Source organism: Chlorocebus sabaeus, chromosome 14 (assembly GCF_047675955.1).
Source record: "Chlorocebus sabaeus isolate Y175 chromosome 14, mChlSab1.0.hap1, whole genome shotgun sequence".
Classification (NCBI taxonomy): Eukaryota; Metazoa; Chordata; class Mammalia; order Primates; family Cercopithecidae; genus Chlorocebus; species Chlorocebus sabaeus.
This window is the reverse complement of record NC_132917.1, coordinates 199,450-214,461: the sequence shown is the minus strand read 5'-3', so window position 1 is coordinate 214,461 and position 15,012 is coordinate 199,450. Positions and strand designations below refer to the sequence as shown.

At 42.8% G+C, this 15,012-nt stretch overlaps 1 protein-coding gene and 1 pseudogene across 5 annotated transcripts in view; one reads left to right on the top strand and one right to left on the bottom strand.

Moving 5' to 3' along the window:
- SH3YL1 (SH3 and SYLF domain containing 1) overlaps positions 1–15,012 on the top strand; it is a 49,322-nt gene that overhangs the window by 22,153 nt on the left and 12,157 nt on the right. For all 5 annotated transcript variants that reach the window (XM_007971662.3, XM_007971664.3, XM_007971663.3 and 2 more), the window contains 4 exons: positions 8,476–8,588; positions 9,529–9,657; positions 11,561–11,729; positions 12,723–12,801. In XM_007971662.3, coding sequence (XP_007969853.1) covers positions 8,476–8,588; positions 9,529–9,657; positions 11,561–11,729; positions 12,723–12,801 — 490 coding nt within the window. The remainder of the gene's footprint in view (positions 1–8,475; positions 8,589–9,528; positions 9,658–11,560; positions 11,730–12,722; positions 12,802–15,012) is intronic.
- LOC103220977 (10 kDa heat shock protein, mitochondrial pseudogene) lies at positions 3,482–3,817 on the bottom strand (annotated as a pseudogene).

The window sequence follows — 15,012 nt, the reverse complement described above, 5'->3', positions numbered from 1 at the left end:
TTGAGAGCAAGTATTTACTCATTGAACTTGCCATTTTAACCTTTTTTATTTACCATTTTTGGTTCTATTCCATTGTTTCTGTTCATTCAAGTTACCTACCATCTGGTGTCATTTCCAAGACAACTTTGCTCCCACCTGACTCTTTTGTACGGTTATTGTCAAGTGTATAATATTTCTATATGTTACAGACTTAACATATAGAAAAAATTTATTTTTAAACCGATGAGAAGAACTATGTATGCATCTGTACTATTATTTATAGATAATTATCTTTACTGGTGATTTTTTAAAATGTGGATTTAAATTACTATCTAGAGTCACTTGCTTTCAGCCTGAAAGAGTTTGTTTAGAATTTCTAATATTTCTTGTAAAGTGGTTCTACTAGCAACAAATTCAAATTCAATCAACTTAAAAAAAGTCTTTTAATCTGGGAATGTCTTTATATCCTGTTCGTTTTTGGAATATACTTTTGCTGATTATAAGATTCTATGTTGACCAATTCTTTGTTTTAGCATTTTGTCATCCTACTGTAAGTCTACTGTTTTTGACAAGAAATCTGTCTGTTATTCTAATTGGGGTTCCTTTTTCTTTTTTTTTTTTTTTGAGACGGAGTCTCGCTGTCTTGCCCAGGCTGGAGTACAGTGGCGCGATCTCGTCTCACTGCAAGCTCCACCTCCTGGGTTCACACCATTCTCCTGCCTCAGCCTCCCGAGTAGCTGGGACTACAGGCACCCGCCACTGTGCCTGGCTAATTTTTTTGTATTTTTAGTCGAGATGAGGTTTTGCCGTGTTAGCCAGGATAGTCTCGATCTCCTGACGTCGTGATCTGCCCGCCTCGGCCTCCCAAAGTGCTTGGATTACAGGCATGAGCCACTGTGCCCAGCCTAACTGGGGTTCCTTTTATGTGATGAGTCATTTTTCTCTTGCCTCTTTCAAGATTTTTCTCTTGAGTTTTAAGATTTTTTACAATTATCTATCTGGAGTGTATCTTGTTACATTTATTCTACTCAGAATTTGTTGAGCTTCTTGAGTGTAGATTCATGTTTTTCATCGGATTGAGAATTTTCAGCCATTATTTCTTTGAAAAAATTTTCTGCTTCTTTCTCTTTTTCCTTGCCTTCTAGTACTTATATCACACATATGTTGGTGCACCTAACGGTGTCCGAGATTTCTTGTGTTTTTGTTAATTTTCCTTCATTCTCTTTCTCTTAGTTTTTAAGACTTTTTATTGATCTATCTTCAAACTTATCAGTTCTTTATTTTGCATGCTCAGATCTACTGTTGAACTCCTATAGTAAATTAAATTGTTCTTGTTGCTTAATACACTTTTCACTTCCAGAATTTCCATTTGGTTCTTTTATATCATTTTATGTTTTTATTAATATTCTCTATTTGATAAGATATGCTCCTTGTATATTTTTCTACTTCTTAACCATAGTTTTCTTTAATTCTTTGAACATATTTATGACAGCCGTTTTATAGTCTTTGTCTGCTAAATCTGATAGCTGGACCATCTGAAAGGCAGTCGTCCTCGCCTGCTTCTGTTTTTAATTTGCTTTCTATGTATGGGTCACACTCTCTCGCTTTGTTTGTCTTCTTATTTTTGGTTGAAAATCAGGAATTTTAGATATTATATTGTATCAACTCTGGATGCTCAACCTCTCCCCCAGGAGCCTCTTATTGTTGGCTTGCTGTTTGTTTAGAGATTTGGCTGGACTGTTTGAATGAATTCTGTGCCCCGCTACTGTGAAGCCTCCAGTGTTGTCTACGGGCATGCATACAGTTTTCCTGAGATGACGGATGTTCTGACTGTCCCTGTCCCTGACCTGTGTGTTAAGCTGTTTGTCTCCCTTGGTATGACACACTGTTGTTAGCCTCCACTAACTGCCTGCTGATTGCTCCATTGTTTTCAACAATGCCCTGGGGACAAATTGCTCCACAGTTTGATCCAGTTAAAATTGTGCTCCTGTGCACAGGTGGTCTTTGAGGCTCATTTCTATTTCAGGAGGGCTCTTCTTAGCTATCTCTGTCGCTGGTTCTCCCTGATAATTTTCTAGACCACCCGTGGTTTAGCTTGTTGCTCTCATGGATCTGAATACCTCATCTTACCTGTTTATCACCAAAATCATCACCCTTGAACTTCCCCACTCTCTGTTCCAAAAAATTTCACTTCCCTTGGGGAGAGCTTTGGAGCTGCCTGCCCTTGCAGCCTGTCTCTGTCTCTGCCCAGGATCGCTGTGCTGTTGCTCCAGAGCTGGAGGCTGGGGCAGGGGCTCACCTCTCCTGGAGTGACATCCCTGCAGCCTTGGGCGGGGGAGTGGCGTGGCTTGCCTCTGTCAGCGTGGAGCTTTTGCCTCACAGGTGAACTGGGGCCAGAGTGGGTTGGGCCCTGGTGCTCCTGGACTGTTGTACTGGGCTGGAGCCTCCACTTACACATGGGTTCTGGGTGGAGGAAGGAAGCTCCAGATCTCTCAGCTGCTCTTGCCTGGAATGGAGCTTCTGTACATGCAGCTGTGGGAAGAGAAATGCTGGCAGCAAGCCTCTCCTGTGGAGATACTGCAGCCCTGACCAGGGGCTGGGGGAAGGAAGTCTGTGTTCTTGCAAACCCCCTTCCCCAAGAGGAGCTTCCATCAGGCTGACCTGCAGTGGGGCACAGGTTGTAGCGCAAATGTCACCAGCTCTCTCTGTCCTTACCAATATTTAGTAGTGCTCATTGAATCATTGTGTCTTCATTTTCTTCACTTGCCATTTGCCCTTAGTACAATTTCCAGAAGTGGTAATTTTTAAAATAATTTTTACCAGTTGTGGTTATTTTGCTCTCGAGAGGGTCTGTGGCCTCTTTATGCTACCATTGCAGTGGCATTCTGATTTGTAGATACATTCTACGGTGGAATAGAGATTCAACTGTAATTGTTAAGTTTTAGCTCTTCTTTTATTAGTTACAGAACATTGAACAAAGTACTTAGTCTTCCTGAATCAAATCTATAAAATAAAAAATTTTAAAGTTGAATAAAATGGTCTTTAAGTACCCCCTTTCCCTTTGGATACTTGTGACTGGCAGCAAAGCTTGCCGGTTTTGGGCTAAAGTTGTGGCACATTGTTTTGTGCCTGGGTTAGTCTCAGTTTTCCTTCGGACACCTCCCACACCTTTCACCTGTCCAATGCTGCAAAACCCTAACATTTGCTCCAGGTTCTTCATCTGACCTTCCAAACACAGAAAGGGATTTGAGTACCACCTTCTTAATTATTTGTGCTATTACTCTAGAATATCTGGGGAGATGCTAACCTATTCGTTGCAATGGATGCCTTAGGACATTAGAGCTTAATTCTCTTAGAGAATCCTAGTGGAAAAAGATTGCAATCTCAATTGTGTGCTCTTTTTTTTTTTCATTAGTTATCATTAGTTTATTATAAAAGAGAAATATGGAAATATTTACATGATGAAAGATTTCAAAACTTCAGTGGAAATGGGCAGCTTCATGTTGATGCTATTTCAATAGTGACTTATTTCAGTCTACGTACTTTCCAAGAATGTCACCATCTCTAAATAGGAAATAATCTTGTCATCTAGAACTACTTTGGTGCCTCCATATTCTGGCAGAACTTTATCTCCAACTTTCACGCTGACCGGTTGAATCTCTCCACCCTTTCCTTTAGAACCCGATCCAACAGCGACTACTGTTGCTTGCAATACTTTTCCTTGAGATTTTTCTGGAAGCATAATGCCTCCCTTGGTTACAGTTTCAGCAGCACTCCTTTCAACCAATACTACTGGGTCAAAGAGTGGAAGAAATTTTCTAAACGCTTGTCCTGCCATGACTCCCTCCGCCCCAGACTCGTACTCTGCTCTGGTGTCATTCTTAAGGTCAGACTGTGTGTTCTTAAGGTCAGTTCTCTTAACTAACCAGATCTAGTTATGCAAAGGATGCTGCTTCGCAGCCCCTGCTGCCTGAGGCTGCTTCTGGATAGCTTATTGCATTGTGCCGTGGTTTCACTGGAGAGTGAATGTCAGACTCATTCTTCCAGGGGCTAAGTGTAAGTGACCCTAAGCTTAGCCAGAAGGCTGGCATGGGTTAATTTATGTTTGACAATCTCAACCTTTAGACTCCCAGATTCTATAGGGCGGAGAGTTCCCTGTTCTTGGAACATCAGAGGTACTGAATAATGGTCTAAATTAGTGACTGAATACCTGTATCTGGATTAGGGATTACTTTGGGGGAGGGGGAAGTTTTTGTGGTAAAGAGAGAGATTGGTAAAGAGAGTTGAGATTGTGAGAAGTGAAGATGTGAAAGTCGGTAGTCTGAGGAAAGATAACGCTACATTTCGTTTAAATACCACTAACGGATTATTTTTGGATAACAGTTGTAGCAAAGCCCAAAGCTCAGAAAGTCCTGCTGCTGGCTTGGCTTTGGACGTGTACAGTCCTTTGCTGTGTTTCCAGTGCCAGAGCTCACACTGGGCCATCAAGCCACAGCAGTCTGGCTCTTACTCAAGATTGGAATTTGAAAAAACAAAAGCGACTCTGCTTTTTCCAGGGAGAATTTAGATGGGCCCTTTCACCTTACTGAAGAGGAAGGTATCTGGGTTACAGTTGAGGATAAATTATTGTTAGAGACCAGAGTCCAGTTTTTAAGCCCCCTAAGAATGGGATGTAAGGAAAAGATCTGTTGGTCCGAGGCATGGAGGGAGTTGCCGGAAGGGCCCTCCACTTAAGCTTGGTTTGCATAATGAGACTGGTCATGCCACACACAAGGAGGGGGGAAAAGGTTTATTCCCCTTGTAGTGAGGCTTTTAGGGAGAATGGGGTAGGGAGAGTGGGGCAGGCTCCAAGCCCAGCCCAAGAGTGGCGAGAGAGAACTGCAGGCCGGAGGAGGGAGCCCAGCTTTCTTAGCCGGTTGTCCAGATGTGGGGCTTGAAGTCAATCATCCAAAAGGGGGTGAGGCTGTGACAGGATGACTGCCCAGGACTCAGCTGTGTGGGTGTGAAGCAGGCTGACCACACGAGAGGGAGATGGGGTGGCACCTTCCGAGGAGCTGCTTTCAGGACATTCAGTCGCAGAGAAGAGGGACGTTCTGTCCCGCAACTTCCCCTCCATGGCAGCTGTGGTTTTTCACGTTCTTATATTTAAGAATTTTTTTAATTGAAACACTTGCATCTGAGTTATTGTTTTATTTTTTAATTTTATTTTTTGATTTATAGTGGAGTACGTATTTTCCTGGCACTTGTAATAATTTAATACATGCATACAATTTGTAAAGATCAAATCAGTGTGATTGGGATATCTGTCACCTTAAATATTTGTCATTTCTTCAGGCTGGAAGCATTCAAATTATTCTCTTCTAGCTACTTTGAAATAGTCAGTAGATTGCTGTGAACCACAGTCACCCTACTGATCTCATAAGTAAAACACAAGTCTTATTTCTTTGATCAGACTGTGATATAGTTGAGTTTTAATGCAAACTTCTAAAGAAGTCTTGTCAGATACTTACAGGGTTTTCTGAGAGTGCCGTCCCAGTGTATTGTTCAGCTGATCCAGATTCCTGCAGGAAATTTGTCTTGCTCCTTGTTCTATGCTGTGGAAATAAACTGAGGGCTATTGCTGCTCACAGGCTCGCCAAGCTGTCTGCAGAGCTTTTGACCTGGTTCTTGGGCTAATTGGTAGTGTCACCAAAAAACGCAATATTATCTTATTCTTATTTCAAAAGAACTAAAGAGAGATCAGACCAAAAAAAAAATCAAAATTTTTTTTTCCTTCAGCTGCCTCTCATAGCTTGGCCTTACTTAACTGTACCACGATGCACCAAGCCGAAGTAGAACATAAGAACCAGTGTAGCTACAAGGTCATGGGTAGAAATGTGTATTTTCTGAGTGTGTATGTGGCAAGTATTCTGCAAGGCAAATTTGTTATCTAAAAATACATATAAGACACAGGTTATGCAATCATTGGCAAAAATGCTTAACTTTGCATAAGAAAAGCTAAATAATTATCTGTCATTCGGCACCATAATCCTCAGAAATTGTCTATATGTAAAATAAAATGAACAGTTGGCAAGCGTCAAGCTTGTGGGTCAGCTATCTGGTAGATTTAGTTTGTCCTACAGATCTTAAGTGTATTTTATTTCATAAAATGATTCAAATTGAACATTATTAAGAACATACTTGCATCAGGAACTCTCTTAGGGCCTTTCAAGTATAATCTCATTTGGTTATAACAGGATTTTTCTGTCACTCATATGAAAATATTGACTGGAGAGCATTGATTTGATTAAAAACTGTGAATAACTGTATAATGAAGGCATATGTTAAACACGAGTCTGGTTGGCCTTTGCATGTTGTATCGAACTGATTTCAATTCATCCCTAAACAGTCTTGAATGTGTGCCACTGTTATTACACCCATTTTCCAGAGAAGGAAATTGCAGCTTTCAGCAACTCAATGATTTGCCCAAGGTCGCACAGCATGCAAAAAAGAGTCGTGGAGTTCCCACCTAACTAGTTTTACTTTTGAGCCCAAATACTGAGCCCCATGCCAGCACTCTGTCAACTTCCAGGTGCACCTGACACCTCTATCTGATTCTGAAGATTGTTCCATGAGGTGTGGGTCCTGGTAAAGCAAATATTAGACACAGAGCGGTCAGAGATACAGAGGCCGGTTAGAAGACCACAAGGTCCACAGCTCTCGAGAAACGGAGCTGGGATGGACATTGGTTCTCCACACCAGGGGTGCCCTGGCCCATACTCTCTCCCCTGACCCGTGCTCCCTCCCCTGACCCGTACTGCCTCCCCTGGCCCGTGCTCCCTCCCCTGACCCGTGCTCTCTCCCCTGACCCGTGCTCCCTCCTCTGACCCGTGCTGCCTCCCCTGACCCGTGCTCCCTCCCCTGGTCCGTGCTCCCTCCCCTGACCCGTGCTGCCTCCCTGACCCGTGCTCCCTCCCCTGACCCGTGCTGCCTCCCTGACCCATGCTCCCTCCCTGACCCGTGCTCTCTCCCCTGGCCAGTGCTGCCTCCCCTGACCCGTGCTCCCTCCCCTGACCCGTGCTGCCTCCCCTGACCCGTGCTGCCTCCCCTGACCCGTGCTGCCTCCTCTGACCCGTGCTCTCTCCCCTGACCCGTGCTCTCTCCCCTGACCCGTGCTGCCTCCCCTGACCCGTGCTCCCTCCCCTGACCCGTGCTCCCTCCCTGACCCGTGCTCCCTCCCCTGACCCGTGCTGCCTCCCCTGACCCGTGCTGCCTCCCCTGACCCGTGCTGCCTCCTCTGACCCGTGCTCCCTCCCCTGACCCGTGCTCCCTCCCTGACCCGTGCTGCCTCCCCTGACCCGTGCTGCCTCCCCTGACCCGTGCTGCCTCCCCTGACCCGTGCTGCCTCCCCTGACCCGTGCTGCCTCCTCTGACCCGTGCTGCCTCCCCTGGCCCGTGCTGCCTCTCATTTGATGGGTCATGTTATTTTTCAGGTCTAACTTTGGGCTTCCACACTGCAGTGATGAATTTGGGAAACAAATGATTTCACTATGTTCACTTGCCTTGAGCATTCAGTTGAATCTCATTGTAGTTTCTGCATTTATTTAGAGAAAAATTAAGTCCGCTGGGCTCAGTGGCTCACGCCTGTAATCCAGCACTTTGGGAGGCTGAGGCAGGTGGATCACCTGAGGTCAGGAGTTCAAGACTAGCCTGGCCAACATGGTGAAACCCCGTCTCTACTAAAAATACAAAACATTAGCGGGTGTGGTGGTGGATGCCTGTAATACCAGCTACTCGGGAGGCTGAGACAGGAGAATCACTTGAACCCTGGAGGTGGAGGTTGCAGTGAGCTCAGATCATGCCACTGCACTCTAGCCTAGGCAACAAGAATGAAACTCTTTCTCAAAAAAAAGAAAAAGAAAAATTAAGTCATGGAAATAGGCATTCCTAGTGGAAACTACTTTGCTTTCTGATATGTTGAGCTTCTGTGACCTGTAGTGAAGTGGCCCAGGTTCAGCCTCCTAGGAAGGAGCACGCCACTGGCCAGAAGTACAGAAAGTCTCTCGGGACCTTCGGCCCCATCATCCCTGGTGCTGTGCTCTTCGGGCTTGGCTTGTACGAAGTGTTTAGTCTGATGAGATCAGAGAGCATGTCGGATCCCTTCCTCCAACCTTCATTTGACTTGTTAGCACTGACAGTTTACCTAACCCCACTGAACCCTAGGATCATCACCCACATGACCAGGTTGTGTGGAAGATTAACGGACGAGATGCAGGCAAACCTCACAGTATCCACACGGTGCACAGTAAACGCTCACTGGGGTTTGCTGTAATTACCTGTGGCAATATTGGCTTCATAATTCATCAGCTCAAAATAAAAAGATGGCTCCTGTCTCACGTTCTTTCCTGTTTCTATTGGTGTTTTGCTGCAATGCATACGGTGTAGCTGAGTTTTAGTGAAGATGAATTTTAAATGATACCTTAACTATTTTTAAGTCAGTGGGTTTCTACACTTTAGGTATCAGACTTGGTGATAATTCTGAATTATGACCGTGCTGTGGAAGCTTTTGCGAAAGGCGGAAATCTAACCCTTGGAGGGAACTTGACTGTGGCGGTCGGGCCCTTGGGAAGGTGAGTTCTTTACATAGATGTTAGACAGTAAAGGTTTAACAACTGCATGTTTTATTTTGCATTAATAGGAAACTTGAATTAAAATGAACAGATTTATGCATCTCCAGATTTATGGAGACTATAATGCCCAGAAGATTCGAAGTCATCACAAATAGGAAATTCGCAAAACAGAGCCAGTGAGATAAGCTAGAAAATCTGAAACCAGAACACTCAAGAAATAATGAAATGTTTTAGAACCATAGGCCATTGTATCTGTCAGGCTTGAACATAAAATCCACCTTCAGCTTTGAGAGAGCCAAAGGCAAGTCAGATTTTATGATAAAGTTCAGCTTCCATAAGGAAAGAAAGAGCTTTTTTCAAAGTAAATCATAAAATTTGGATATGGATGTGTTTTTTTGAGCCGTGTTTGCGGTACTTAAAGTGTATTTTTCTTCTCTATTAATGAAATGCTAGTCTTGGATTAATTGTGCAATGTAGAAATATTTTATACCCATACTATTTATAGAAATTACACAGTAAAATCATCTAAAAATGTTTCTTGGTTCCATGAAAATACTCAATGCAAAAAGAATCCAAATTATTTAGCACTCTTGAGATGTATTTCCCAGTTTTAAGAGAGGACGATCCAGTTGGAAAATATCAGACTTACAAATTTTTAAAATATATTTACACATTCTGCACTGTATTTTTTGCAACACAATTCTATATTATCATAGCCTTCTGTAATAACTTCATGTATGTTCTTCCCCCTGGCCTGTTTTTCCTCTAGGCCACATTAAAACATCTAATTTAGGCCTACAGTAAGTAAAACATAGAAACAGCTGAAAAAGGTACAGAACAAGATAATTCATTTGAGCTGGAAGAAGAGTGCTATTTAAATAGTTATCTTCGGGCTTAGAGCTGCTCACAGCTTTGTGACGCAAAATCTTGTCCTTTGCAGGAACTTGGAAGGCAACGTGGCCCTGAGAAGCTCGGCCGCCGTCTTCACATACTGCAAGTCGAGAGGACTCTTCGCAGGCGTGTCTTTAGAAGGCAGCTGTTTGATTGAAAGGAAAGAAACTAATAGAAAGTCAGTTCAAGTTAAAGTGATTTTAACTGAAAGTGTGATGAGAAAATAATACTTAAAGAGTTGATATAATTTGCAGAGTACATTTATATATCCTTTTTACAACATGTGGTTTTAAGTGTGTCTCTTACGTTTAAAAATTAAATATATAAAATATGCTCATGGAAAATGCAGAAGACACACAAAAAATAAAAGAAAAAACATTCGATCCCTTTGAAAGACTAACACAATTCACATTTTGCTTTACTGCCTTCCAACATTTTCCTAAGCGTAATTTTTTTTGTGTTGCCATATATGATGGTAATCACCGTATATATTCAACTGTAAATGCTGTTTTTCCACTTCGCATTTTAAGATAGCTGGAAACCATCGTTCTCAGCAAACTGTCACAAGGACAGAAAACCAGACACCACATGCTCTCAACTCACAGGGGAGAACTGAACAATGAGATCACTTGGACACAGGGCGGGGAACATCACACACCCGGGCCTGTCGGGGATGGTGGGGGCTGGGGGAGGGACAGCATTAGGAGAAATACCTAATGTAGATGACGAGTTGGTGGGTGCAGCAAACCAACATGGCACTCGTGTACCTACGCAACAAACCTGCACGTTGTGTACATGTACCCCAGAACTTAAAGTATAAAAAAAAATAAAGTAAACGTAAGCGTAAGTTAGTAATACCCTTAGTTGGATGCACCAGTTTCAGTGATTTTCAGATGTTTGTGGAAGGCGCACCAGTTACGACTCATGGGTCAGTCGGTGTTCCTTGTGAGGTTTCCTGTTCTACACTCCACCTTTGTCTTCTCTCTATGTCAAATAGAGACCAATTTAAAATACAGAAATACAGTTTGATTGAAAAAAAAAAAAAGAATCTGGAGGTACCCTAAGAGGTAAAGGGAAGCTTCTACTTTAAATTGCGTCTGGCTAATTTTTCCTAAAATGCAAATTAAGTGGCTCTAAATTGCCACTAAAATATGTGTGAAGGCCCAGAAAGAGATAAAGAGCTAAGACTGACAGCAGGACTTCTTCCAGAACCTGCAGAAGTTCCACTAATTGCCAGCCTGATGAGGCTGGCCCCGCTGGCATTGACCGTTAACATTCGCCACGCATGGCAGACAGACCCGCCACTAACCGAGACAAAGCACCCAGTGTTTACCCCACCGACTCACTCAGGAATCCAACAGCACTATTTGATAAAGCTAAATATAAACCACAAGAGGTAGGAAATAGGAGGGATGGGGAAAAATATGGTTTGCAGAACTATTCATCTTATAAAATCAAAAGTGGTGTGTTAACTCCTGGTTTTATTAATTTGAGAAAAGTTAACAAAAGAATGCTTTTAGAAACTTCTGGTTTGAGGCCGTTGGCAGGCCTTCCCACTAAAGTTCAACTAAACCCTGGATAAACTAAAACAAATATGTTGCTTAATGAATGGCAGGGCCTCCAAGCATGTAAGGTAAATGTTTATTTAATCTTGATAAAAATAAATATTTTAAGGAAATTACAAAGCCACAGTTATAGGTACCTTTTTTAAAGAAACTTAAAAAGTAAAAACCTATAAAAATGTATGTGCTTGTGTGTATATTTATATGTGTTTATATATGAATATGTGTGTATGTATATATGTGCAAGTGTAAGTATTTCTATGATAATGTGGATGTGCTTTTTATGTTAACAAAGAAAGGATACCTATAAGGATATTTACGGTAGTTGCCTGTAGAGGTGAACTTGGGGTACATTTAAGACTTGAACATGGGATATTGCTTAAAGTTAATGTTTAAAAAGTAGTGTATATGAAGTGCTATATATGAATGATTATATATACACACTATGTGTGCACACATGCTATGTTTAGAAAAGATTTGTGTATATTGAAATGTTTTTAATTTTATATTTCCTATTAGATTTTATTGTCAAGATATCAGAGCTTATGACATTTTATTTGGAGATACACCACGGCCTGCTCAAGCTGAAGATCTTTATGAAATTCTTGATTCCTTTACTGAAAAGTATGAAAATGAAGGACAACGAATCAATGCAAGAAAAGCAGCAAGGGAGCAGAGGAAGTCTTCTGTACCGTTTGGTTTTATGTTTCACTCAGTATTCTCAGAAAATCTCTTTCTGTAGAACATTCTGTCCCTGATACCAGGTTCCCAAGAACCTACTAAGCCTCCTTTGTAGTTTCACTGACTTCACATTGTTGTGAAAAGGTCACGCTACCTTGACATTTCCTCTATACACATTTCAGGGAAAAACGTCATTTGTCTTTTGTGGTTGCATTTCTCCAAGGATGGAACTTGGTTGTATCAATAATACAGATAATGTTTGGGAGGCCGAGGCAGGCGGATCACTTGAGATCAGGAGTGTGAGACCAGCCTGGCCAACATGGTGAAACCCTCTCTCTATCATAAAAATAGAAACAGTAGCTGGGCATGGTGGCGTGTGCCCATAATCTCAGCTACTGAGGAGGCTGAAGCAGAAGGATCACTTGATCCCCTGAGGTTGCACCGAGCCAAGATCATGCCATGCCATTGCACTCAGCCTAGGCAACAGAGCAAGACCTTGTCTCAATAATAACAATGAGATGAATAATAGTTGCAGATCCTGGCGCCTTGGTACGTTAGGCCCTGGGGCACCAAGGAGTTCGTGTGCCTTGTTCATGGGGCTCCACAGCCCTTTCAGAGTTGGTTTGATGCCTGTTTCATGGAGTAAAAACTGAAACCTAGAGTTTGTCTGCCACTGCCTCTGCCAGTCACTTGCTAAGCCAATTACTACAATGACCATCCCTGCAGCTCGCAGCTCCCTGAGACCTTGCACAGCTGGTCAGAGGTGCCTGGGGGACATTGGCTTCCAGGCATGAGAAGAGCACACCCGGTCCACATCTGAGTCTTGTCGTCCAGTTCAATTACACGGAGTCCAGAGCGGTGCACATGAGCTTTGAGAGTGCCTGATTACTAAGCACATATAATAAAAGTTTGCTAAATAAACTCATTAGAAAAGAGTTATGTGTGTCTAAGTAAAAACAAGATTTTAAAATTACGTGTATTTTTTTTTTGTTTCTCCCAGGCTAAAGAATTACCTCCAAAGCCACTGTTGAGACCACAGCAGTCACCTGCACCAGTCCAGCTGAACTCTGGCTCTCAAAGTAAATATTTTTGTTGCAATTAAAATACAATTGTAATTAAATAATTATTAAATGTTACTGTTAAGAAATCAAGATACATTGTTAAACTATAGAGTTAAATAGAAGAACTAACGTATTTAAGAGAGTAAAATAAATGCTCAGCCTCTTCTAAATACATGAGACAAATTGTCGTTGCTATAATTTGTGAAAACTTCTGTTTCTATTCATAAGATACTTTCTTAAATCTACAAAGATATTTATCTTTAAAGTTTTTCTCATTCTTTTTCTTTGCCATTTCTTTCAGAAACCTTTGTCCTCCTGATTTGAAGTGACAACAAAACTAGCCTGTTTTTTTCTTATATACTCACACATTTATAATTCTGAATATCGGTTTTGACATAATGTTCTTTGGAGCTCAGGATTTCATAAGTTGGTTTTTAAACTAGATGACATTTATAAAGCACCAGGTTTTGGTCTTTATCTTTTTTTCTGTCATTCATTTTGTGGATCACCCTCGTGTCTCTGTTTTTCGTATGTGGAGGTCACCAGTGAATAGGAGGATGTTGAAGTAGGGACTTGGAGGTGATGGTTGACTGTTATACAAGAGTCGTTGTGCGGCGGCTTTGGGTGCACAGAGGTGACGTCAACGTAGATCTGGCCTTTAGAGAACTTTCAGAAGAGGAGGAGAGAGATTACATGTAGAAACATAACTGCTATTAGTAGGAGAAGGCATATGCTGAGTTTTGCGGGGAGTAAATAGTAAAGCTCTGCAGCAGGCAGGAAGCTCGTCCTCGGGCTGCTCCTTAATTTTCTGTATTCGTTTCCCCAGCTTTGAGCCCAAGTCCCTCATATGATGCTTGGCTGTGCCTTTGTCTGGTCTAGATGTGACCCTCCCAGGAAGGTGCTCAGGAGCCAGGCCTGTTCCTCATTTCCCACCTGCCCCTGCCCCTGCATTGTCCCTGTTCTTTTGGGATTCGGGTGGTCGGCCCACTGCTGATTCGTGTTCACATGATTGATTTATTGAAACTCGTGTTTGCAGTGACTAATGAGATGTGAGCACTGAATTTATTTTTATTTTAGATCTCAGTGATTATATAAAATTTGACCCGTATGTATGTTTTAAAATATATAAAATGTCCTCACTGAGAATGGATACCTGCACGTGCATGTATAAAATCCTCTCGCTTATAAAAATCCTCTTAGGGCCGGGCGCGGTGGCTCAAGCCTGTAATCCCAGCACTGTGGGAGGCCGAGGCGGGCGGATCACGAGGTCAGGAGATGGAGACCATCCTGGCTAACCCGGTGAAACCCCGTCTCTACTAAAAATAAAAAAACCAGCCGGGCGCGGTGGCGGCGCCTGTGGTCCCAGCTGCTCGGGAGGCGGAGGCCGGAGAATGGCGGGAACCCGGGGGCGGAGCCTGCAGGGAGCCAAGATGGCGCCGCTCACTCCGGCCTGGGCCACAGAGCCAGACTCCGTCTCAAAAAAACAACAAAACCCTCTTAGTATCAAGTCCTTATCAGTGCGGATTTGAAAATGACTGTGGACCTTAACTTAAAAAATGCCTTTCAGTTAACGATTGAAAAGCTCCGAAGGTCGTCTCTGCCGTAGAGCCCCCTTGGGCGACTGCCTGCGCCGGCTTCTGGGTGTTTCCCGCCGTGACCGCGTGTGTTCCCCGAACCCTTTCCCGGGGAGACGAGCGGTGCCCTCCCCGTTCTGCGGCCTCAGCGGTGTCCCTGCCGGAGTGCGAGTTAGCCCGGCCACGCTTCTGCAGCCGCAGCCTCCCTCCACAGACCTTCCCGGCTTCGGGCTTCGCGGCCAGGCCTACAGGTTTTCCGTGCAATGCCATCGTTTCTCACGTGCTGTCTCTCTCAAGCTTTGAACAGCAGTTTTTAATTCAGTAAACTAAAAATTTAAAGCTAGTGTCTACTTTTAACCTTTTATGTTACATCTGACCTTTTCTTAAGTTCTTTATTTAAAAACGAAGTATTTTCAATTTGTTTACATATCCTTACATATATACACACACACACACACATAATTTTATATAAATGCACATATGTTCGTATGGATGGCCAGTGAAGGCAGTATTTTTTTTCTTTTCCTTTGTTGTGTTGCTTCCTTTTTTCCATTTCACCTATATTTTAATTTACAAGATACCCTCCTCTACCCTGGTTTCAGGAAAACCAGGTTCACAACATAAATTATGAACTTTCACATTTTTTTCTCCATTC